Source organism: Amphiprion ocellaris, chromosome 7 (assembly GCF_022539595.1).
Source record: "Amphiprion ocellaris isolate individual 3 ecotype Okinawa chromosome 7, ASM2253959v1, whole genome shotgun sequence".
NCBI classification, from domain to species: Eukaryota; Metazoa; Chordata; class Actinopteri; family Pomacentridae; genus Amphiprion; species Amphiprion ocellaris.
The window spans coordinates 15,812,575-15,837,496 of NC_072772.1; the positions used below are offsets into that span (position 1 = coordinate 15,812,575).

Genomic DNA, 24,922 nt, shown 5'->3' on the forward strand with positions numbered 1-24,922 from the left:
ATTCCTTGTATTTCCCACTAGATGGTGATGATGTGCAGGATTGACAGAGAATATTTGTATTTGATTTAAAAATAAATAAATAAATAAATAAATAAATAAATCATATATACACTGTCAGTGTGGTGAACTTTTGTTTGGATAATCAGATGTTGAGTCTCTTAAGAAATAAACTTAAGTATGACCTGAAGTCACCTACATATTTAAAACATTTCTATATTTCAAATGTGTTTTCTGTTGCTCCAAAATGTATGACTTGTATGCTAAAGCAGTTTGAATGCTGTTCAATGGAAGACATGTAAAACACAACAGAATCCAAAATATGACAGAAAAATTAAAATGAGTGTAAAACTAAGCAGCTACTGGGACTGAAACGGCAACGTACAGCTCCGCCCACCCGGTGTTCCCTAATAACCAAATCGAGCGCACCAAGCAGACGTGACTTTCACGTCTCTGGAAAGAAATTCTTCCTGCTTCATAAACAGGACTGTCATACTTCCGAGCAGCACCTGAAGTGAAACTGTCCTCTTCACATAAACTTCTATCTTCAGAGGTAAGTTTCTTCTTTTGTGCATTTATTTAAGATGACGCAGCAGTTAACACGTCACTGATATGAAAACATTAAAACATCTGGATACAGTTGTTGTGATCATCAGTTAAGTTTGTTAAATTAACCAGAAGAGTTAGAACATTATGAAATAACGTTCAAGTGGAAAATATTTCTAACTGACAGCAGTAAATAAAGTGTTTTATTGAATCATCTCCATTGCTGCTCACTGTACAGTATCTGTCATTACTATTCATTACTACAAACTTGTTCCACAGGTGAACTGATGATGAACTGCTGTGGTCTGATAACTGTCCAGAAGGAACCAGGTACAGAGCTGCTAGGAAACAAAGTGACAACAATTTTTGATTTCCTCTATAACTGTTTTACATTCCTGTGGTGTTTAAATGTAAAGCTGTTAAATGTGTTCCTCCATCAGTTCCTCTGCAGAGCATTGAGGTGGAGCTGGAGGTGAAGGACCATGTGGCCACAGTGGTCTCCACTCTGAAGTACCAGAACAAAGAGGACAAACCAGTAGAGGCTGTGTTTGTCTTCCCTCTGCCTGGAGATGCTGCTGTCTGTCATTTCAGTGCTGTGATTGGACAGAAAGAGATTGTAGCTGAGGTGAAGGAGAAACAGGAGGTGAGCTGGATGGTAAATATTCAAAGAGGAACTAAAAACACTGTAAAGTGAACGTTACTGACGTGTGTCACCTTCCCTCCAGGCTCGTGAGGAGTATGATGATTCATTGAGCTCTGGTCAGCAGGCCTTCCTATTGGAGGAGAGTGAACAGAGTCCAGATATATTCTCTATGAAGGTGGGTGGTCTGGCTCCAGGAGAGAGCGCCTCCATCAGGCTGGAGTACGTGACTGAGCTGGCTGTGCAGGCTGATGACGGGCTGAGGTTCTGTCTGCCTGCTGTGCTCAACCCTCGCTACCAACCTCAGGGTAGGAACACCAGCCAACACCTTCTACCTGAGTGCAAACCACACATGTTTGGAGTTTATTGTGACAGTATGCTGGTGGAGGTCAGAGACTACTATTCAATAATTGTGGTAACATGTATAAATCCCCTCTGAAACCACGAGCTTCACAAATCCTCCAAAGTCAAAGGAAACCAGGTGAGTCCCAGTTGTCTGTCATGTTGTTTCCAGGTAGTGAAGGTGCCAGTGTCCAGGTGTTCTCTGTTCCAGCCTCTCTGGTTCCCTACACTCTGTGTTTTTGTGGCCGACTCTTCTCTCCTCGTCCAATATGTAAAGTGGAGTCCAGCTGCTCCCTGGAGCCTCTGCAGTACCTGAACACTGATCAAACTCAGGCCACGGTAGGTAGAGTGCTGATGTGTGTGCTGTGTGTGGTTGGTCGTCTTCAGTGAGAAGAAAATGTGAGTTTGTTGTTGAACTGCAGGTGAAGTTGGCTGCAGGACACAAGTTTGACAGAGATGTTGAGCTTGTGATTTATTACAAAGACGCCCACCAGCCCACTGCTGTGGTGGAGGCAGGACAGACCTCTGCAGAGACTGGTGAGTACAAAGTAACTTTGTAAAGTTACACCTGTGAATGAAAATGATTGAAGTTATTTGTGTGTGTTTTGGAAATAATATTAAAGTGATTTTTCTGTTGCTGTCATGTTTCAGGCACTCTGATGGGTGATCCAGTGGTGATGGTGAGTCTGTATCCTGAGTTCCCCCAGTCTGTGATGTCTTCAGTGGCCTCATGTGGAGAGTTTGTGTTCTTGATGGATCGATCTGGAAGTATGGGATCATCTATGAACAGCAAAGAGAGGCATCAGACTTGCATCATGAGTGACAGGGTATTCATTATGAGTTAGTTCTGCAATAAAATATTTCAGAATCTGTTTCTCATACAGTGACATTCATTGTATCTACTTTTTTCTCTTGAGGATACTCTGCTGCTCCTGTTGAAGAGCTTACCAATGGGCTGCTACTTCAACATCTACAGTTTTGGGTACAACTATGAACACATTTTCCCGTAAGTCTCTTTGTGATATCTGTCAGTCCAACAGATGTCTTCTCTTGGTATGAAGTATGTGCATGTGTGCATTGGTGCATGTGTTTGTGTGACGGCAGTCAGAGTGTGGAGTACAACCAGAAGACCATGGAGGAGGCTCTGAAGAAAGTTGAGGAGATGGAGGCTAATCTGGGAGGAACAGAGATCCTGAAGCCTCTAAAACATATTTACAGCCAGCGCTGTATTCCTAATCAGCCTCAACAGGTAGTATATACACACACACCGATCCACATAAACTTGACATAGCACATGTTGCATATTTCTTGATATTATATTTAACCATGTTTGTGTCAAATCTCCTTCCCAGCTGTTTGTCTTTATTGATGGAGGGGTGGTAAACACCAAAAAAGTTCTATGTCTAGTGAAGAAGAATTCAAGTTGCCACAGGTGAAACTACAAAACCACAAAACACTACAGCTTCTCAGTTCCCACAATATGTGTTGTCCAGAAGTTTAACTCAAAGTGCTGTATTGTAGTTGTTTCTCTTTTGGGATTGGAGAAGGAGCCAGCTCTGCTCTTATCAATGGGTTGGCCAAAGAAGGAGGAGGACATGCTCAGTTCATCACAGGGACTGACAGGATGCAACCAAAAGTAAGACATTAAACATATTAGACAAGTGAAATAAAACAATGTAGCAAATTAACATCATTTCAAACTCTGTTATTTTTCAGGTCATTCAGTCACTGAGATTTGCTCTGCAGCCTGCTGTGGAAGACATCTCAGTCACATGGGGTTTACCAAAGGGAGTGTCTGTCACTGTCCTGTCTCCACCAATCACATCCATTTTCCAGGGTCAGAGGTCACTGATTTATGGCCAGCTCACTGGACAGGGAGCAGCAGCTCCATCTCATATCCGATATTCCATGTGATTGTCAATTTCAAGAGAATTACCACTTCAGATCCCTTGGTGAGTTGATGAGTTTTGGATATAAGCAGTCTGCAATACTCGTAGACTTAACTTCCATCAAGTCTTCACGTGTGGTAAGTTGTGGACAATAGGATTCAGCCTCTCCCTGTAGGAGCCTTGTTGGTAGAACTCGTGTCATTCCGCTGCCAGTAATATAACCCAGTTTCATTTGTGTTGTTGCTGTCTTCTGTGACAATGGATGTTTGTTCACCAGAGTGAACAAACATGTAGTTACATCCCGCCTGTCTAGGGTAGTCGGATGGTAACAAAGAAAGTAACACAAAGCAGCATTATAGAGTGATGGGCTGTAATTTATTTTGAAAAGAAGGTGTACATAATAAATTAAACAAAAAGTGAGGGTGTTAAATGCAAAAATGGTGCTACAGAAATAAAACAACAAAACATAACCAAAAGCGAACTTTGTTTAGAAGTCGATATTTAGCAGATAAGAAAAATAAAAGGTAACTAACGTAAAGAAACTATTTAACTGAAGTACATCGCAGTAGCACCCCTGGCTGAACTAACAATGAATCCTTAAACTGTCAATGTTCCTCTCACTAGCATTTAAAATCCCCCACAGGCACTAGGAGCACAAACACCAACATTTACAAATTTGTCAACCGGGCGGCTCAGCTTCTCCTATGAGCTGCCACCAAAAAACTGAATGAATGAGCCTTTTGAAAGCTGCGCTGGCAGCATGGTTGGAGGAGATCACCTGTCCTGAACCAATCCTTCAGCTCCTCAGACTGTAGGCGGGCACAACCATAGAGATGGGATGGACGAACGAAGGTATTCGCCAGGCTGCTGGCAGCTGTTCACAATACAAATCAACATGAGGAGGAGAACAGCGGCCCAGGGCCGTAACACGTCCTTTATCATTTCTGTTCAGTTGAAATCTGACAAATGCTTCTCCAATGTACATTATGGTTGAAGGTGTCCATTTGGTGGAACCTTCTCCCATTAGGTTGGACAGATTGATGGCCTGTTTAAGTAGGATTGTAGAGTGAGTAGACTAGATCTCATCATGACATTCTGAGGGTAACTGAATTGCTGGGAATTTTTGGACCTGCTGTTTAAACAAACACAGCAACACATCAGCTGCCTAAAGACAAGGGTTCCGGTTATATAGTTGGTTTTATGCCACTTAGCTTTGGTTGTAGCTTGGATTAATACCCTTTAGTTTGAGATTTGGTCTTGATGCAGACACAGAGTAGGCTTTGTGTTTTTGCACTGTTTTAATGTGTCAGTTTAAACCCCAAGTCCTGATGGTTTCTCTCAGTCTCAAATACAGTATTTATACCTGGCATGCAACAAGCTATGTATTTCTGGATGTACCTCAATAGTAAGCAGGAAGACAGCAGATGAGAGTCCATCAAATTTACTGTCAACTTCACTCTGGTTGCTGTTGTAGAAACAAACTGATATGCAATATGAAAACACTAAAACCTGAAAACATTCATAAACAGTTGGTTGCATTTGCTTGCAGTAAACATGTTTTCTGAAACTGTAATGCTTTCTCAGAGTACAGATGCAACAGACGGTTGTGTGACGGTGAGGTGCAGCCTGCCAGGTCAGCCTTTGGAGATGAAGCTTGTCTTCAGTGTCAGACCTGCAGTGGACACTGGGTAAAGCTGTTCATTAGTGATTAGTAGGTGTAGTGTGCTGGTTAGTGAAACTGCATTACATTATCTGTATATGTGTATCTGTATGCTAAAGTCTGAGTATTCATGGGAAAACTGTATACATTACATATTTTGTGGATTTTTGAAGAGATATAAATGCAGTTCCTGCATTGCAACAAGCAAGAGTTTGTTCAAATGTCAATACACTGCTACTTTTTATTTTATGAACTTAAGAAATCGATAAATAATCTAACGAAAATAAACAGTAATTTTGGCATGTGCAAATGTTTTGCTATTGTAGGTGAAAAAAAGAACCAAACTCTAAAAATGAGGATCTTGAGATCTCTTTATTTATGCAGTGCATAGAATCTCACACAACACCAGGTTATGGGAGAGAAGCTCTCTGAACAAAACGCTTATATCACGTTGGTTAGCTATGTGTAAGTTCTCTCTCTGTTGTGAATAGTTTCTTTTTGTCCTGACATGGGAAGATGGCTCTAAATTTTATCTTATCTGGCATGGGGATGTAACTCTGTCTTCCAGGCCACCTGCACATTCTTACAGACTTTTGGACCCTTGCAAAAGAAATAACACAATCTTCAACCAAGTAATGCAATCTTTAGTATTTTTCGATCAGCGACCTTGCGAAGACGGTGTTTAGTAACTCCTTCTTTGGCAGATATCACAGCGTACAAACAATTTTTTATCCCTGCTAAGAGTCTGTCTGTCCCTAAACTGGGCATTTTGCAGATCACTTCAAGTTCTGAGATAATTTTTTCACACAGAGCATGTTTAAGATTGTTCCACAGATTTTTGCACCACTGTCCTGATCTTGATTTCCATAGCTCATAATAACTTCTGTTTTTAATGACATATCAGACAGTAGAAATTGCTAATTTTTTGGAGTACTCTTCTGCTTTCTGGGCGTCAGTAAGGTGATTTAGACCCTGATTTCATTCTGAAGTCATAGAATTTGTCAAACTCTGGACCTTCCATTTGCTGACATTTCCGAATAACAAGTCCTGACATCCTCTACAAGTTGTAATGAGTCAATAAAGGCCTAACATGTTAATGATGTAATGAGAGTAGCACACATACCGCAATTACTGTTTCCTATTTTCACGTTTTCAAATTTATGAAATAAAAAGTAAACGTGCATTAATGTTTAAAGGAAGGCTCATTATTCATCATGTTGCAGAGGTTGTATTTGCATCTTTTCACTTTTCAACAAAGTAGAATAATTTTTCAAGGTATTTCAACATTACAGCAATATGTATAGCGTACATATCTTTTATTAGATTGACAGGTTGGACTGCACTCCATATTTTAAAGGTGTGCTCCTCTCTCGTGTCTGCAGATTAACTGTCCACAGGTTGGCTGCTTGCACTCTGATTCGCTCCCTGGAGATGGAGGACAGAGAACAACAACATGGAGGAATGAAGGAGAAGGTGGTGCAGCTCAGTGTCCAATCAGGAGTGAGCAGTTCTTTCACTGCTTTCATTGCTGTCAACAAAGCAGATGGCAAAGTGATTCAGGGACCTCTTGTGCGCAGAAATATCCAATTAAGTGAGTAGTGCTTTTGTTTGCTTTCACAAAAATAATGTGTCACCCACTACTTTGATAGAAATAACGTGAATGATACTGTACTAAAGTAAAACGTTACAGAGCTGTACCTATGATGATCCAACATTTGAAGCTATACAATCAGTGTAAGGTTTGTTGCATTTTTACTTTGTTTCACATAGAAATTGAAAATATTGTGAATACGGTAGAAACTTTACGGTATTCATACTTTTTAAAAATTTTAGTGTCACTTAAGTGTCCCTTCTTATGGCCGCTGGGAGTAAATGTATTGAAAACATACACTACTGTTCAAAAGTTTGGGGTCACTCAGGCAGTTTCATGTTTTCCTTGAACACTCACACTTTTATTCATGTGCTAACATAATTGCACAAGGAATTTTCTAATCATCAATTAGTCTTTCAACACCATTAGCTAACACAATGTAGCATTAGAACACAGGAGTGATGGTTGCTGGAAATCTTTCTGAAATGAATAAAAGACGCCCACCACTCCTCGTGGCTGCAGTTCAGTAAAGTTGGAAAGATATATGTTATCAAAACATAAACGATACCTCTTTTCCATCGTTGTAAGGTAGATATGCTACAAGCCCAGTTTGATCAAAAGTAGCTGTCTTTCAAGTTGCAGGAATAACATTGGTGTCAACAGGAGCCAGTTGAAGGCTGCAGTGATTTTAGTGACACTACAATGTATAAGAGTGAAGTTATTGAATATTTGTCTCTCTTTACTGTTGCAGCGGTTTTGCAATTTGCAGACGGACCCTGTTCACTCCATAGACACCAATGTTATTTCTGCAGCTTGAAAGACAGCTACTTTTGATAAAACTGGGCTTGTAGCACATCGTCTATCGTACCATGATGAGAAAGAGGTATTGTTTATGCTTTGGCTACATATATCTAATGAGTTATTGATGCCAGAAATCTGAATCTGTGAATATCTCTCCAACTTTACCCAACTTGGGGCCACTACCACCCAAAGAGTGATATATTTAATTTTGAAAAAAGCACTTAGCCATACTTAAAGCCTTAAGTGCTTCATTAACATGAAACTAAGAATTTTGTATTGTTTTATGATCATTGGTTCTGCCTGAAAAGAAGTGGCCTCATTTTAAACAGTTTAATCATTTGTTCCTTGTATGATTTCCAACTGATAAATCACACTCAATTTGTAGTAGGATCACAATCGTGTGATCTTCATCAGGTAACTGACACAGTGTTCATGTCATGGTTACAGTGACGCCGTGTTGGCAGCTATATCTAGCAATAAGAAATCCTTAACAAATCCGTGGATCCAGATTATAAGCCACATCACTGCCAAAATCTAATCACTTGGTCCTTGTGTCATTTCTGACCTCCCCTGAAAATTTCATCCAAATCTGTTAGTCTGTTTTTGAGTAATGTTTCACACAGACAGACATATTCACAGACAAACATACAGCGATCCTCACATAACTCATTGGCAGAGTAATAATGTCAGACTTCAAAATAAGTGGATTTGTAAAATTAGCTATTTTAAATTTCCATTTATTTCCAAATTGTTTCCAATTTATTTGCACTGTTTTAGAAAAAGGGTGTTTTTCTAATCAGCAAGATATAGCATCCATTCAAGGTTACCCTTGTGATGATTTCTTTTCCCTAAATTGTCATTTTCTTGTTTTATATTTGATAATTGTACTTGACAATAAATCCTGGGGTTTCTATGGAAAAAATGTAGAATTGTAATGAAGAAATCAGAGTCCTACTTACTGTAGAATGATTGCTGAAGCAAAGCACTCCAAATAAAGTTTAATTGTGTGGCACATTTCACATGCAAAAGCACAGAATGTTTAAGAATGAATTCATTGTATAAACATTAAAATAAAAAAAAAAGACAATCTATAAATGGTATAAGAATGTGGAGAATGCACTACATACTCATGAACACAGGATTTCAATTGGAGTTGACTATATTGTGACCCATTATCGGTCCTAATTGTGTTTCTAAAGTGACATATTTAACCAACTGACTGATTTTGTGCATTAAGAATACCTTATTGTGAAGTGTGTTACTGATTATGTGTGCTAAATGTCATGCTATCAAGGAAACAGTAATGTATACCAAATATATTAAGCCTTGTTGTTTACAGTTTTGCTTGAGTACTCTTCTGCCATTCCTATAATAACATAAAATAAGCTCAAATTTCGGAATTCAGTGACCTTAACAAGTAATCACTATAATTATCCTAGAGCAGCCCTATTCAATTAGCGGCCCGCGGGCCACATGCGGCCCGAAAGCAACCCTCGAGTGGCCCTAAAGCAACTGCCGAGTGACTGGGACTTGGGTCCGAGAAAAACAGAAAAACTTCTTTCAGTAACACTGACAAGTTCTTACAAAAATTCCAACATTATTTGCAAACATTGAATGCAACACTTACCGTAACCTAGCAACTGACCCACAATGCCTTGCGTTGAGGAGACGCGTTTGAAAAGTTAACATTAGCAGTTCTATACAGGTGAAAATAGCAGCATGTCTTTTTCTATCCTGAAACGACAAATCGGCGAGGAAAGCCGTCGGTTTAATCCTGCGTGGACTGACAAGTATTTATTTATTTACCACCAAGTCCGAACGCCAAACCAATGCGTTTACTCTGCAACGAGTGCTTTGCAGCGCTGAAAGATTATAATGTCCGAAGACACCACATTGAAAAAACATGCCGCGTTTCGGACAAACTTCCCCGAGGGATGTCATGACAGAGCGGCTATAATTCAGAGTTTGACTGCATCTTACAACCGGAGCTGTACTACAATGAAGCGGACCTGCACAGCTCAGGAAAGGGCCACGAAAAAGAGGCCGTTCACAGACTCAGAAACTGTGAAGGACTGCATGTTGACTGTCGTGGATGAAGTTTTAACGGACGATAAAGTTAAGACGAGTGTGGCATCTGCTATCAAACAGGTCTGAACGTCAAACATTCTCGCCACAGATGTCTTCGAGACATGGTAAGTGCAACAAAGCAGCGTGCTGTAGCAGACACTAAAGGTAGTTTTATGTATTTATGTGACTATTTTCTGTTCACTTATTATAAGTTTAATATTTAAGAAAGACATTTTTGTAACAGCTGCTGAAGTAAAGTTAACTTCATCGTTTTACCACTAGGAGGAGCTGTCGCATTGGTAATGCTAAAAGTAATTTGCTTGGTGCGCAGTTAATTTGTATAAATATTGTTTTTATTTTCCTAATATTGTAAAGTGCTTATTAGGCCAAGGTAATGCATACTAGTGATAATAATTGGGTTTAAACTAATATAAAAATTGTAAATGCTAAGTCATGTGAGAGGGCACGGCCAGGTTACTTCCTGTTTTGTTGCTAAGCTAAAGAGAAGCAGCCGACACGGCAGACAAGGCTCCCGACCGAGTGTTAAATAAAAGTATAAAAGAAAAGAAATAAGCAACTTCCCAAGTTCACACCGTTTGCTCACTTAGCAGGCCAAAGTGGTATGTTTATTTTATTATTTGTGTTTATGTTTGTGTCAATGTATTAAAGAAGCAAAGCTAATTGTATGTACATCACTTTTCCCCACCAGTTCTACGGTGTACTCTGTGATGTTAAAGCCTCAAGAAAGTCACAGTAAAACATCAGTAAAAGAAAAGAACCCTTGTGTCTTCGATTTGTGAGCAAGCCGGCATAGTAGAACACTTACTGCCCCGGAGAAGGCGAAGGACAACACGAGGTGGTCGGGACCGAAGCTGCTAGCAAGAAATGCTACACCACATGCAAGGAAAGTATCACGTGCTTGGACAAATGCATTGAACAAGTAAAGAAGCAAGCTAACAAGTAAAAGGCTTAAAGGCAAGCACAAAAGTCAGTGTCTTGGAAGGAGCACAAGTATTTGTGAGCTGTTATTAAAGATTCAATTGCATCCAATACCCACACGTGGCATTTCTCTGCAAAGGAATAAATCTTATCACAAGGATAAAGAGATTAAAGCAAGTCAATGAACAAAACAAGCACTAAAATAACGCAAAATGGCAGATGAAGATAAAGTTATAACTCAGACCACTGAGGAAAGCAGTGCAAATAATGATGTACAAAATGATGAAAATGAGGAACAAAATACAGAAGAGCAGACAAATGAAGAAGAAACGCCACAGCCCTCATCCTCAGTTGAAAGCACACAGACAGAAAATGTACGCAGAAGTCAGCGTGTACGCACACTCACTGAAAAAGGGAAATCCTTGCAACAAGAAAAGCTAAGTGATTTAATAAATGATTTTGAGCGTCTTTATAAGAAGTGGAAATACCAAATAAACGGTTTTAAAAGAATGTTGAAACATAAAGACTTTGATTTAATACCTGAAACTGTGAGTGTGATTAACACTATGATGAGTGATGTCTGTGCCATCTATGATGCTATCAGAAAGATAGAAAGTCCTGATATTGAAATAAGAAGAAAATGTGATGTGTGCTGGGCTATCAGTGAAACGGCTAGAGCAAAGGCTAAGTGTCTTTTGGAAGAAAATGGTGATCCAAATAGCATTCTCTGGCCTGACTCAGAGTCAGTGTTTGAAAGTAGTACGTCCAGTGCTTCTTCTAGGATTACCTACAAGTCAAAGTCTGTGTCAAAGAGGTCTCAACACTCCTCTATAACACTGCGACAAAAACAAGAAGCTGCAGCTGAAGTAGCAGCTACTGAAGAAGTCATTAAAATAATGAAAACACAGCATCAATGTGAGGAAGAAATAAGAGAGCTTGAAGTTGAGGATGCAAAGAAAAGAGCTCAATTTCTAACAGAGAGCACCACAATAAAGACAAAGTTAGAAGAAAAGAGAAAGGAAGTGGAACTATTAAAAGAGCTACAAAAGCATAATGCAGCACAAGCAAGATTAAAGGTGTATGCTGAAAGTTTAAGCAGTGAGGATGAAGAAAGACCTCTTGTTATCCAACCTAAGGAAACACGAAGCAGTTCTCTCCCACAAACAAACACTCTAAATGTACACTCAAAACCATTCATCCCTTCACAAGCCAAATGTGCCACAACTCAACCTACTGCACCTCTCCAAGTGTCTCAAACAACTATCTCCACTGCAAATGAAGCAGCCTCCATTGATCTTGTAAAGACTCTAGCTGAAGCAATCACTGCAAACAGAATCCCAATCCCGGAGCCTGCAATCTTCACAGGTGATCCACTTCAATATAACGATTGGAAATTGTCATTTCAAACATTAGTTGATCGCAAAAACCTACCAATACAAGAAAAGCTCTTCTACTTAAGAAAGTATGTTGGAGGTTCAGCTAAGAAGGCTATTGAAGGAAACTTTTTAGTTGGAACAGACACTGCATATTCTGCAGCCTGGGAAATACTCAATGAAAGATTTGGAGATCCTTTTGTTATAGGAAAGTCATATCGTGACAAGATTCAGTCGTGGCCTAAAATCAACACCAAAGACAGCAAAGATCTACGTGAGTTCGCAGACTTTCTAAGCAGTGTTGAATCAGCCATGCTCTACATTCAAAGTTTACAAGTGTTGAACGACTGTGTCGAAAATCAGAGAATAGCAGCAAAGCTACCTGATTGGCTAAGCGCACGTTGGAACAGAAAAGTGACTGAATTCCAAGATGAACAAAAAATGTTTCCTGATTTCTCTCATTTTGTCAAGTTCTTGAATAAAGAAGCCAGAATTGCATGCAATCCAATCACATCACTGCACGCAATAAAGCCAACTGAACCGGATAACAAGCATTCTTTCAAGGACAAGCCAAGACGAAACAACATGCTGAATGCTAAAACACTCAGCACAAGCTCAAACGAAAAGACAAACATTACATGTCTCTTTTGTAAGAAACTAGGACACACAATTCACAAATGTCGAAAGCTACTGGAAAGGTCAGTTGAAGAAAGAGTAAGGTTTGTGCAGTCAGAAAAACTATGCTTTGGTTGCCTAAAGCCAGGTCACAACTCAAAGAACTGTACATCCAGAAGTGTATGTGACAAATGTCAGAAACCTCATCCAACTTGTCTACATCAAGAAAGAGAAAAAAGAGATAAAGAACAACAAGTAAAGGATAATCAAGAAAGACCAAAGACAAATATGACTACAGAAAAGGTGTCAGAAACACAAGAACAAGAATCCACACAAGTTACATCGAACAGAGTTGTGCAACAAAGGTCAAAGGGTTGTACTTCCTCAGTTATTCCAGTTTATGTGTCAACTGTTGATGAACCAAATAAAGAGAAGCTTGTATATGCCCTGCTCGACACTCAAAGCGACACCACTTTCATCCTGAAAGACACAGCTGAGACATTACGGACAAAGTCTGAGCCAGTCAAACTCAAGATTTCCACAATGACATCTAAAACAAAGATTGTGTCAAGTTACAAGTTAAAGGACCTACAAGTAAGAGGCATGAACTCTGAAATGAGAATCAAGTTACCAACAACCTATACTAGAGACTACATTCCTGCCAACAGGTCTCATATTCCCACAAGTCAAACGGCAGAGAATTGGTCCCATTTGAAACATCTATCAAAGGAGATGGCACCCAAGCTTGACTGTGAAGTCGGATTACTGATTGGATATAATTGTCCTCAAGCTTTACTCCCACTAGAGGTGGTCAGTGGTGAGAGAAACCAGCCATTTGCACAGAAATCCCTGCTTGGTTGGAGCATCATCGGCTACACTGACACTGGAGAAGATTATGAAGATGAAATAGGAGTAAGTCACCGTGTCATTGTAAAACAAGTCTCACCAGTTCTTGAAACAAGTCATAACCTCAAAACTGAAGTCCACTTTGTGAGTCGAAACGAAGTAAAAGAAATCACTCCGACAGAGATAGTCAAAGTGCTGGAAATGGACTTTGTTGAAAGGACTATTGAAGAAGACTCTATGTCACAAGAAGATTTACTGTTTCTGGCCAAAGTAAAAGAAGGCATCAAACACAAACAAGATGGCCACTTTGAAATGCCACTACCATTCAAAGAGGAAAGACCTGAATTACCAAATAACAGACTTTGTGCAGAACACAGGCTAAAGTGTTTGGAAAGACGTCTCAGGAAGGATGAGCGCTACTTCAAAGACTATGTAGCATTTATGCAAGACATCATACAGAGAAGCAATGCTGAGAAAGTGCCAGAGGCTGAGCTAAGTAATCAACCAGCATGGTATATTCCTCATCATGGCATTTACCATCCGCAGAAGCCAAATAAGATACGCGTTGTCTTCGATTGCTCGGCAAGGTTTCAGAATACATCATTGAACGAGCATCTCCTGTCAGGACCAGATCTCACAAACACACTCGTAGGAGTTCTGTGTCGCTTCAGGAAAGGACAAGTAGCAATCATGTGCGACGTCGAGCGCATGTTCCACCAATTTCATGTTGCCTCACAAGATCAAGATTACCTCAGATTCCTATGGTGGGAGGATGGTAACATGCAAAGGCCACCATCAGTGTATCGCATGAGAGTCCACCTGTTTGGCGCAGCGTCCTCGCCTGGATGTGCAAACTTTGGATTGAAACATCTAGCCGCCAAAGGTGAAACCAAGTTCAGCCAAGTCGTAGTGAAGTTCATACAGCGCAACTTCTACGTGGACGATGGTTTGGCAAGTGTCGACTCAGAACAAGAAGCTATACAGCTTGTAAAAGAAGCAAGAGAACTTTGTGATACAGGAAAGCTGCACCTGCACAAGTTCATTAGCAACAGTAAAGAAGTACTTGATACTATTCCAAAGGAAGAATGTGCAGCAGGTGCTACTGACCTGGATCTTGCACTAGGAGAGCCGAAGATGGAAAGGGCCTTAGGGGTCCAGTGGTGTGTAACATCAGACACATTTCGCTTCAGAGTTGTCATAAAGAACAACCCCTTCACTAGAAGAGGAGTGCTCTCCACAGTGGCCTCAATATTTGATCCACTTGGATTCGTTGCCCCTTTCATTCTCGTTGGCAAAAGAATCCTCCAAAGAATGTGTCAGGATAAACTGGACTGGGACGAGCCACTTCCAGAAGATCTCAAGCCTCAATGGGAAGCTTGGCTCAGAGACCTCCAGAACCTGTCCACTATCAAGATACCACGTTGTTATGTCCCATCAACATTCGACCAAGTACAACAGTATGAGCTACACAGCTTTTCTGATGCAAGTGTATCTGGTTACGGCGTGTGCTCGTACCTAAGAACTGTGACAAAGTCTGGAGAAGTACATTGCGCCCTTGTAATGGGGAAAGCAAGAGTTGCTCCTACTAAAGTGACAACGATTCCAAGATTGGAGCTTTCAGCGGCGGTAGTAGCTGCAAGGACTGCTAGCTTTCTCAAAACAGAGTTAGAGATCCAAGACATTCAGCAATACTACTGGACCGATTCCAAAGTTGTCCTTGGTTACATCAACAATGACGCCAGACGATTTCACGTATTCGTTGCTAACAGAATACAGCGCATCAGATCAAGTACCGAACCAAGTCAATGGCAATATGTTGCCTCTGAACAAAATCCCGCTGATCATGCATCGCGTGGAGTCATGACAAAGGAACTAGTGGAGTCCAACTGGTTCACAGGACCAAGTTTTCTGTGGGAAAAAGACATTCCAAAAGAAGATATCAAAGTGAAAGAGATTAGCATTGAAGATCCAGAGCTCAAGGTCACGCAAGTTTTCACAGTCCAAGCAAAAGAGCAGAAATCCATCTCAGAAAGACTCGAAAAGTTCTCTGATTGGACAAGAGCTGTGAAAGCAATTGCAAGATTAAGAAGACGTGTAAAGTATGTAAAGAACTCTAAAGAAATGTCCAATGAAAGTACTACACTGGAAGAAAGACAAGAAGCGGAGGAGTTCATCATACGCACAGTCCAACAAGAAGCATTCAGTAAAGAAATCAAGTCACTCAAGGATAAGAAAGAAGTCAAATCATGCCACTCTAAACTGCACCAGCTAAGTCCATTCCTTGACAAGCAAGATATCGTCAGGGTGGGAGGAAGACTAACAAAAGCGTCACTCCATCCCAACATCAAACATCCAGCTATCATGCCAAAGGAGCATCATCTGTCACGTCTGCTCATTAAACACTATCATGAGAAGATACATCATCAGGGTCGAGGAATGACCATCAATGAGATACGTGCCAATGGTATTTGGATAATTGGTTGCAGTACAGAAGTGTCATCATTCATATACAAATGTGTCAAATGCAGAAAATACAGGAAATACAACCAAGAACAAAGGATGGGCGACCTGCCATCTGAAAGACTAGAAGCTACCCCTCCATTCACATACAGTGGTATGGACTGCTTCGGACCATTTTGTGTGAAGGAAGGGAGGAAAGAAGTGAAGAGATATGGACTCTTATTTACATGTATGTGTTCGAGAGCTATCCATATAGAAGTCTTGGATGATCTTAGCACAGACTGTTTTCTTAATGCTCTTCGATGCTTCATTGCAATTCGTGGAAAAGTCAGCCAGTTGAATTGTGATCAAGGCACTAATTTTATTGGTGCAAGAAATGAGCTTCTAACACAAGAAACCAAAGAAAAGGTCAAAGAACTGGGAATCAGTTTCATATTCAACCCACCTGCTTCAAGTCACATGGGAGGAGTCTGGGAGAGACAGATTCGAACAATACGAAATGTTCTCAGATCCATTCTCGACCAGTCAACTTCAAGATTAGACACTTCATCGTTGCGAACATTCATGTATGAAGCTATGGCGATAGTGAATAGCCGTCCACTATCAGTCGAGTGCATCAACGATCCAGTCGGACCAGAGCCACTCACACCAAATCATATTTTGACAATGAAATCAACAGTGATATCACCACCGCCCGGAGAATTCGTCAAAGAAGATCTCTACCTGCAGAAAAGATGGAAAAGAGTGCAGTATTTGGCGAACATATTTTGGACTAGATGGAGAAAGGAATATCTGTTAAACCTGCAACAGAGAAGTAAGTGGAATAAGAACAGAAGAAACACAAAAGTCAATGACATTGTTCTTCTACAAGAAGATTGTGTTCCAAGAAACCAGTGGAAACTCGCCAAGGTCGTAGAAGTCACTCCAGGAGCTGACGACAGAGTCAGAAAGGTCAAGCTTCTCATCAGTGACACTACTCGGGACAATAAAGGAGCACGTTCAACTAAGACTGTTTTAGAAAGGCCAATACATAAGACTATACTTTTGCTAGAAGCAGAGTAAGGACTTATAAGTGTGTTTATTTGCTAAAGTTCGTAAGTTCATGTTGTGTTAACTTCTATTTAGGATCACACATACAGTAGAAGTAGTGTGATGGTGGGAGTGTAACAGCTGCTGAAGTAAAGTTAACTTCATCGTTTTACCACTAGGAGGAGCTGTCGCATTGGTAATGCTAAAAGTAATTTGCTTGGTGCGCAGTTAATTTGTATAAATATTGTTTTTATTTTCCTAATATTGTAAAGTGCTTATTAGGCCAAGGTAATGCATACTAGTGATAATAATTGGGTTTAAACTAATATAAAAATTGTAAATGCTAAGTCATGTGAGAGGGCACGGCCAGGTTACTTCCTGTTTTGTTGCTAAGCTAAAGAGAAGCAGCCGACACGGCAGACAAGGCTCCCGACCGAGTGTTAAATAAAAGTATAAAAGAAAAGAAATAAGCAACTTCCCAAGTTCACACCGTTTGCTCACTTAGCAGGCCAAAGTGGTATGTTTATTTTATTATTTGTGTTTATGTTTGTGTCAATGTATTAAAGAAGCAAAGCTAATTGTATGTACATCACTTTTCCCCACCAGTTCTACGGTGTACTCTGTGATGTTAAAGCCTCAAGAAAGTCACAGTAAAACATCAGTAAAAGAAAAGAACCCTTGTGTCTTCGATTTGTGAGCAAGCCGGCATAAATACATTCTCTTTTCCAGAATCTGGATTTATTTCCAGCTCAGATCTTATTTTTCCCTCACTGTGGTTCATTTTCACTGCAGTCTAAAGTCCTGCAGCTCTATGGAAACAGAACAACATGAAGGAGGAGACAGAACTCAGAAATGTCTTCGGTCAGTATCGAGACAGTTTTTTCTCTTCGTCAAATGTTTCACTAATGGTCACAGCTGAGTCAGTTCTTCCTGTTTTTACCGTTTCCAACCAACAAACGCTGTGATTCTGGTGATATTATCAAGATGCATTTCAAATCTACCAGCAAGTTTTGGGGTTCAGATGGCAAAAAGGATTTAATGAAGTATTTAATTAGCAAAATTGTCTAAAATCCTGTTTTCATGCCCCAGTTACTACGTGTACACTGATGGAATTTAGTGAATTTCAGCTAAAATACAAAATAAAGGTGTTACCGTGTGAGCCAGCTCCCTGTACACCGGCTCCAGCTTCTTACAGTGAGGACAGGATGGAGAGTAGAACTGGATCAGAACATCTTTATCTGGATCATTGACCACATCATCAAAGGACTCGGCAACAACCATCTGCAGCACAGAGAGGACAGAGGTCACATAGAGGACAGAGGTCACAGAGAGGTCAGAGGTCACATAGAGGACAGAAGTCACGGAGAGGACAGAGGTTACAGAGAGGACAAAGGTCGCAGAGAGGACAGAGGTTACAGAGAGGTCAGAGGTCAGAGAGAGGACAGAGGTTACAGAGAGGACAGAGGTCAGAGAGAGGACAAAGGTCAGAGTAGGACGGAGGTCACAGAGAGGTCAGAGGTCACAGAGAAGACAGAGGTCACAGAGGGTTCAGAGGTCAGAGAGAGGACAGACGTCACAGAGCGGTCTGAGGTCACAAATTCAGACCTGACAGTAAAAAACTCAGTGAACTAAAGTGAGTCCAGCTGTGATTTCCAAATAGTCTAACTTATGAACATGGTTCTAAAATGAGCTGTAAACAGCAGAACTTTCTCAGTTCTGGACCTAGGGACTGTGTCTATCAATGTCTACATCATGGCTCCACGTGGAAAAGAACTGAACAGAGGAAGTGAAAAATCCGACTGTGAGACTTGACAAAGATGGAAAAGGATCCAGGAAGATCAGTGAGCAACGAAAAACCAGTGAAGCACAAAGTCAGCAGTAATCTGGAGGTATAAAAGGAGCCATAGTTCCACTAATCAGAGCTCCTAAAATGACTCCACAGACAGTGAACTACTTCACAATCTACCTGTGAAAAACAGATGGCAGTTGCTTCAGACTTGGTACAGGGGTTATGAATGGAAATCAGACTTTGTGTGAAGCTCAGACAGTGTGAAGGACACTTCAGAACATCAACCTCTATGGACAAAGGACAAGAACTAAACCTGGATGCTGCTCAGAATTAAATTTCCCAATGAAAGTTTGTTAAAGAACATAAAAGAAGTCTGATGGATGTTGGAGAACATTGTTTGGTCAGATGAAGATAAATGAGTTGGGCTCTGATGGAGTCCAGCATGTTTGGTGTGAACCTGACCAGGACTACCACAGTGGATGCATCGTCCTGACAGTGAAGCACGGAGGTCCAAAATTACTTAAAATTTGTCCAAAATTACTTGAATTCCTTCCAGAATGACTCAGTTGTCCATCTAGAACCTGGACAGTGTGAATCCTGACCTAAACATGACAGAACCTTTCTGGTATTTTCCACAGATAGGTAGAGCAACACAACCCCTCCAGCAAGACCAGCAGAATAAAACAGTGTGAAGAATGTGAGAAGATGTGAGCAGAAATTAGTGGACTCCCTCTACGCTGAGGAGGATTCAGTCCTTCATCAGAAACAAAGGTGGACATATGAAAGACCGAAGAAACCGAAGAATCTGATGAAACATGGACTCACTTTAGTTTCACTGCATTCCTGCTCTGTGTTGAAGGAGATTTAACACAACTAAGACCATAAACTTACTAGGAAACAGACAAAGTGAGGAAGCAGCTTGTTTTCTTACAGACTTTGATACGACCAACCAGAAGAGCTACAAAAGAAAACGGGTCTAGGTTTGTTCAGAAGCTGCATCCATCTGTTATTAGCAGTCTGTGGTCTCACCTTGACGTCAGCGGTGTTTCTCTCAGGTACCGGCTCTGATTTAACATATCGTTTGAGTCGACCTGCGAAGTAATCATCCAGAAACCTCTCCAGAGACTGACCATCCCTCCTGAAACACACAGTAATCTGATTACTAACTAGCCCTCTGAAACACACAGTAATCTGATTACTAACTAGCCCTCTGAAACACATAGTAATCTGATTACTAACTAGCCCCCTGAAACACACAGTAACCTGATTACTTACTTGCCCTCTGAAACACACAGTAATCTGATTACTAACTAGCCCTCTGAAACACACAGTAACCTGATTACTTACTTGCCCTCTGAAACACACAGTAATCTGATTACTAACTAGCCCTCTGAAACACACAATAACCTGATTACTGACTAGCCCTCTGAAACACACAGTAATCTGATTACTAACCAGCCCCCTGAAACACACAGTAACCTGATTACTTACTTGCCCTCTGAAACAAACAGTAATCTGATTACTAACTAGCCCTCTGAAACACAGTAATCTGATTACTAACTAGCCCTCTGAAACACACAGTAATCTGATTACTAACTAGCCCTCTGAAACACACAGTAATCTGATTACTAAAAAACTGTTACCCCTGCGACCTGATTGGGTCATTATGTGTGAAGTCACACAGTGAAGGTGTTCACACAGAAGCTAACAAGGCACCAATCTAAGGATTTAGCCTCATTCAGCCCGGTTTGACCCGGTTCGGCCCAGTTACATACGTGAACTCCTCCCTCATGGTGTACTTGTGGCCCAGTCTGGTCCGGATGGTGACGAACGGCAGCTCTCCTCCGTCTGACGTCCCCAGACCGAAGTCATCCTCCAGTTCAGACAGAAAGTCCTTCTTATTGGCTACTGAGTATGTTAGGCCCCGCCCACCATATTTAGATGCCACCTTCATCACCCTGGCAACAACACACAACAAGGAGAAGCTTCAATACTCCAGTCCTTTCTGTAGATCTACAGATTACTGACGTCGATTTTTGACATTTTTATGATCAGTATTGTTGCTCTTATTGACTGATTATCACAAGATAAACTAAATGTTCATCTTTAGCTCTGAAGTAGCAGCTCTCTGCAACAGCTGTCCTGCCAACAGCTCTGTCTGATTGGCTGTTACATGTCAGAGTAACAACCAATCTCTGACAGCTATTGATTACAGCCCGAGACAAACGAGCAGATTAGCTAAGCTCTTTGAATGTGAGGCAGCAAAAACTGCTGAAGGTTTAAGAAACAGTCAACAAGAAACATTCCTGATGTTACACAGAAAGACCAGCATTTCACTCTAAGTATTAACAGCTAGAACTGATTCTCCTGTTGGCGCTAGGCTAATGCTAACACTGAGAGGTTAGCTGTAGCTCTTAGCCTGCAGCTAACTGCAGTGTCGTCTGGTTTCCAGTGATAACCCCTGTACCAAGTCTGAAGCAGCTGCCGTCTGTTTCCGCAACTAGATTGGGAAAGTAGGTGACTGACTATGGAGTCATTTTAGGAGCTCTGATTAGTGGAACTATGGCTCCTTTATTACCTCCTGATTACTGCTGACTTTGTGCTTCACTGGTTTTTAGTTGCTCACTGATCCTCCTAGATCCTTTTATCATCTTTGTCTAGTCTCACAGTCAGATTTTTCACTTCCTCTGTTCAATTCTTTTCCATGTGGAGCCATGATGTAGACATAGACACAGTGAATAGGTCCAGAACTGAGAAAGTTCTGCTGTTCCCAGCTCATTTTAGAACCATGTTCATCTGTAAGACTGGTTGGAAATCACAGCTGGACTCTGTTTCGTTCTTTGAGTTTCTATTTTCGAGCATAATTTTTTAAAATAGTCTTTATAAAATTGTTTGTTTTTGATTGTTCATCAAATGAAACATCCATCCATTATCTATACAGTGCTTAAACCTCATTAGGGTAGCGGGGTGGCTGGAGTCTATCCCAGCTGACTAAGGGTGAAGGCAGTGAACAACCTGGACAGGTCACCAGTCTATCACAGGGCTACAAATAGAGACAAACAAGTGCACTAGCATTCACACACCTACAGACAATTTAGATTTACCTATTAACCTGAGAATGTTTTTGGACTGTGGGAGGAAGCCAGAGAAAACCCACACATGCACAGGGAAAACATGTAAACTCCATGCAGAAAGAAGGCCGTGATGTGAACCAGGGATCTTCTACCTGCAAGGTGAAAGTGCTAACCACCACCACACCACTGAGCAGCCCCTCAAATGAAACACTTCCAAGTAATTAGATTACTATGAGGTGATAGAGTTTAGAATCATCTGACATTTAAGTGGTATTGCACAGGGCTGCACCGCTGTTGTAGACTGTCTGTGTGTTACCATGTGTTCTTCCTGTATGCTACCTGTACACATGTGATACCTGTGCAGATGTGTTACCTGTTCCTCCAGTAGTTGGACCCACGGACGTTGTGATGATAGTCCAGATCATAGTACGCCGTCAGCAGGTCACGAACTCTCAGACGATCTCTGTTCTCCAGGGTCATGTGAGGACACAGGCCATAACTACAGACAGGTGGACAGACAGGTGGACAGACAGGTGTGGGTGATGCTGCAGTTCCTCTGATGTCCAGCAGGTGTTGCTGTGATCAATGAAAGAATCTCACATGTGATCTCTGATGAAGCGTCTCAGCGAGCCGATGGTCAGATAGTCTTTGAAGACGACCAAACTGTCCTCAAATGTGTTGGAGAGTCTGGGAGGTCTGAACAGCAGCACACACCTGGAAACACACATGTAACAGTCATGTAACACTCATGTAACTGTAATGTAACACACATGGAAACACATGTAACTGTCATGTAACACTCATGTAACACTCATGTAACAGATACACATGACGGCGTGTTGACATTTGTCCTCAGACTCACTCTGAGTGGATTCCATGATCCTCGGCCAGCTGCAGATCAGTGCTGTGAGCGAACCTGAACTGTTCTCTGAGGAGACCTGCTGCATTCAGGAACTCAGCCAGACGAGAGCCGTCTGCACCTGAGAACACACCTGACACACACACACACAGGTAACAGGTCAGGTAACAACCACACCTGAAGTGATGTCACTCATTACAGTCAGGCAATGTAGAACCATACCGACGATGCTGGCGTCGTAGTTGTTGACGAAGGCCTGCAGATCTTCTTTGGTCCTCAGGAGAACCGAGTCTGGACCCGTCTGCTTCTTCATGTACTGATAGATCCCCTCTGAACACACACACACACATACACACACACACACACACACACACACACACACACACACACACACACACACACACACACACACACACACACACACACACACACACACACAAACGCACAGTTACACATTTGCACACCATCTATCCATTGATCCATTTTTCGGTTAGCACCTCAGCGCTAATCCAGCCTGAACCTCCATTCTGATGTTTCCTTCACCTCCACCAACAGGTGTTCAGGTAAACGTCATGACAGTATTTACACACAGACTTGTTTATGCTGTTTTTGTTTACCTGCGGTGCGAGGTCCATCGTAGGGGGCGGAGTCTCTGCCATACCTGAAGATCTTCAGAGTGGGATAACCAGAAACCCCAAACCGTCCACAGGTCTCTGAGTGAGTCGTACAGTCCACCTGGCAACCAGGTGAGAAACAGGTGAGATAGACAGGTGAGACACAAAAGTGAAATAGACAGGTGAGACGGTGGTCTATCTGCTAATGACAACAATAATAATGAAGGTGTTACCTTTGCTAACCGAACATTTCCCTTCAGTCGAGTCGCTGCTCTGTCAAACTCTGGAGCCAGTTTCTTACAGTGACCACACCTGAAGGAGACAAGGAAACAAGGAAGGTAACAAGGAGGGAAGGAAACAAGGAAGGAAACAATGAGGGAAGGAACAAGGGGGGAGGGAAATAAGGAGGGAAGCAGGGAGGGAAGGAAACAAGGAGGGAAACAAGGAAGGAAGAAAACATGGGAGGAAACAAAGAGGGATGGAAACAAGGAGGGAAGGAAACCAGGAGGGAAACAGGGAGGGGATTAAACCAGGAAGGAAACAAGGAGGGAAAACAAAGAAGGAAACAAGGAAGGAAACAAAGAGGGAAACAAGGAGAGAAGGAAGAGAGGAAGGAAACAAGGAGGGAATCAAGGAAGGAAGGAAACAAGGAGGGAAGGAAACAAGGAGGGAATCAAGGAAGGAAGGAAACAAGGAGGGAAGAAAACAAGGAGGGGAGGACGCAAGGAAGGAAACAAGAAGGGAAACAAGGAAGGAAGGAAACGAGGAGGGAAGGAAACAATGAAACAAGGAGGGAAACAGGGAAGGAAGGAAACAAGAAAGAAACCAATAGGGAAACAAAGAGGGAAACAAGGAAGGAAGGAAACAAGGAGGAAAACAAGGAGGGGATTAAACCAGGAAGGAAACAAGGAGGGAAAACAAAGAAGGAAACAAAGAGGGAAGGAAACAAGGAAGGAAACAAAGAGGGAAACAAGGAGAGAAGGAAGAGAAGAAGGAAACAAGGAGGGAATCAAGGAAGGAAGGAAACAAGGAGGGAAGAAAACAAGGAGGGGAGGACGCAAGGAAGGAAACAAGAAGGGAAACAAGGAAGGAAGGAAACAAGGAGGGAAGAAAACAATGAAACAAGGAGGGAAACAAGGAAGGAAACAAGGAATAAACCAATAGGGAAACAAGTAGGGAAACAAGGAAGGAAACAAGGAGGGAAACAAGGAAAGAAAGAAACAAGGAATGAACCAAAAAGGGAAGAAAGCAAGGAGGTAAACAAAGATAGAAGGAAAAAAAAGGAAGGAAACAAGGAGAGATTAAAGGCAGCAGTGAAGGAAACAGCTCTTCGTTTGATTCGTCACTTTGTCAGTCTGAACACAAACACATTAGAAACCCGGAGTGTTCCGGAGCTAATGATGCTTATCTAACGGTACCAGGGAGCGTAGAACTTCACCAGCATGGTCTCGTGCTCCGTTGCCAGGTAGTCGAAGTCCGCATCCCCGAGCTCGAGCACGTCCCTGCGCGAGCACACGGCCGCGGGAAGGCGACACAGCAGCACGAGACAGACGCAAGTGGGAAACAGGTGCACGGAGGCCGCCATGTTGGAGACACAAACAGGAGACGGATACCGAACGGAACCGCGGTAACGGCGGACACACCGAGAAGAGCCGACACACACCGAGGAAACCGCCGGTAACGGAGGCCGCTGGTTTCCGGGGTAACCTTCAAAATAAAAAGCTGTTTTGTAACGTGGTGTCTCACAGAGCAGATGACACAAAACACGTTTTAAATGAAACTGGCCTAACC

The 24,922-nt window shown here is 41.7% G+C and overlaps 4 protein-coding genes across 5 annotated transcripts in view; 3 read left to right on the forward strand and 1 right to left on the reverse strand.

Moving 5' to 3' along the window:
* LOC118469647 (von Willebrand factor A domain-containing protein 5A-like) overlaps positions 1–24,922 on the forward strand; it is a 104,195-nt gene that overhangs the window by 9,020 nt on the left and 70,253 nt on the right.
* On the forward strand, positions 189–7,260 carry LOC129347258 (von Willebrand factor A domain-containing protein 5A-like). 2 transcript variants are annotated; one of them, XM_055012059.1, is made up of 14 exons: positions 189–550; positions 823–873; positions 984–1,186; positions 1,269–1,491; positions 1,698–1,864; positions 1,948–2,062; positions 2,177–2,352; positions 2,443–2,531; positions 2,630–2,774; positions 2,878–2,957; positions 3,047–3,161; positions 3,242–4,266; positions 4,999–5,102; positions 6,457–7,256. In XM_055012059.1, exons 2-12 carry the CDS (start codon positions 831–833, stop codon positions 3,437–3,439), a joined length of 1,554 nt encoding a protein of 517 aa, XP_054868034.1. In that variant the 5' UTR covers positions 189–550; positions 823–830; the 3' UTR covers positions 3,440–4,266; positions 4,999–5,102; positions 6,457–7,256. The 2 variants fall into 2 exon arrangements, with proteins under 2 accessions (XP_054868034.1, XP_054868033.1); XM_055012058.1 differs by having other exon boundaries at positions 3,242–5,102; positions 6,457–7,260.
* LOC129349286 (uncharacterized) lies at positions 13,491–17,470 on the forward strand. The gene is made up of 2 exons (XM_055012052.1): positions 13,491–17,312; positions 17,402–17,470. The coding sequence occupies exon 1, from the start codon at positions 13,508–13,510 to the stop codon at positions 16,826–16,828; it is 3,321 nt and encodes a 1,106-aa protein (XP_054868027.1). The 5' UTR covers positions 13,491–13,507; the 3' UTR covers positions 16,829–17,312; positions 17,402–17,470.
* Positions 17,646–24,809, reverse strand: LOC111576068 (protein disulfide-isomerase A3-like). Its single transcript, XM_055012062.1, has 10 exons — positions 24,550–24,809; positions 23,365–23,443; positions 23,135–23,252; positions 22,740–22,847; positions 22,521–22,650; positions 22,259–22,372; positions 22,032–22,157; positions 20,360–20,542; positions 19,614–19,722; positions 17,646–18,076 (listed from the first exon to the last, which is right to left on the reverse strand). The coding sequence occupies exons 1-10, from the start codon at positions 24,714–24,716 to the stop codon at positions 17,909–17,911; spliced, it is 1,302 nt and encodes a 433-aa protein (XP_054868037.1). The 5' UTR covers positions 24,717–24,809; the 3' UTR covers positions 17,646–17,908.

What these genes read in the sequence shown, in the direction of transcription:
- LOC111576068 (XM_055012062.1), bottom strand. Translation starts at nt 24,716, where the DNA reads ATGGCGGCCTCCGTGCACCTGTTTCCCACTTGCGTCTGTCTCGTGCTG. An exon ending in GTGAAGTTCTACGCTCCCTG is followed by an intron (nt 23,444 to 24,549) that starts GTACCGTTAGAT and finishes TGTCTCCTTCAG; the next exon opens with GTGTGGTCACTGTAAGAAAC. An exon ending in CGATGGACCTCGCACCGCAG is followed by an intron (nt 22,848 to 23,134) that starts GTAAACAAAAAC and finishes GTGTGTGTTCAG; the next exon opens with AGGGGATCTATCAGTACATG.
- LOC129347258 (XM_055012058.1), top strand. Translation starts at nt 831, where the DNA reads ATGATGAACTGCTGTGGTCTGATAACTGTCCAGAAGGAACCAG. An exon ending in AACTGTCCAGAAGGAACCAG is followed by an intron (nt 874 to 983) that starts GTACAGAGCTGC and finishes TTCCTCCATCAG; the next exon opens with TTCCTCTGCAGAGCATTGAG. An exon ending in ACAGACCTCTGCAGAGACTG is followed by an intron (nt 2,063 to 2,176) that starts GTGAGTACAAAG and finishes GTCATGTTTCAG; the next exon opens with GCACTCTGATGGGTGATCCA.
- LOC129349286 (XM_055012052.1), top strand. Translation starts at nt 13,508, where the DNA reads ATGGACTTTGTTGAAAGGACTATTGAAGAAGACTCTATGTCACAAGAA.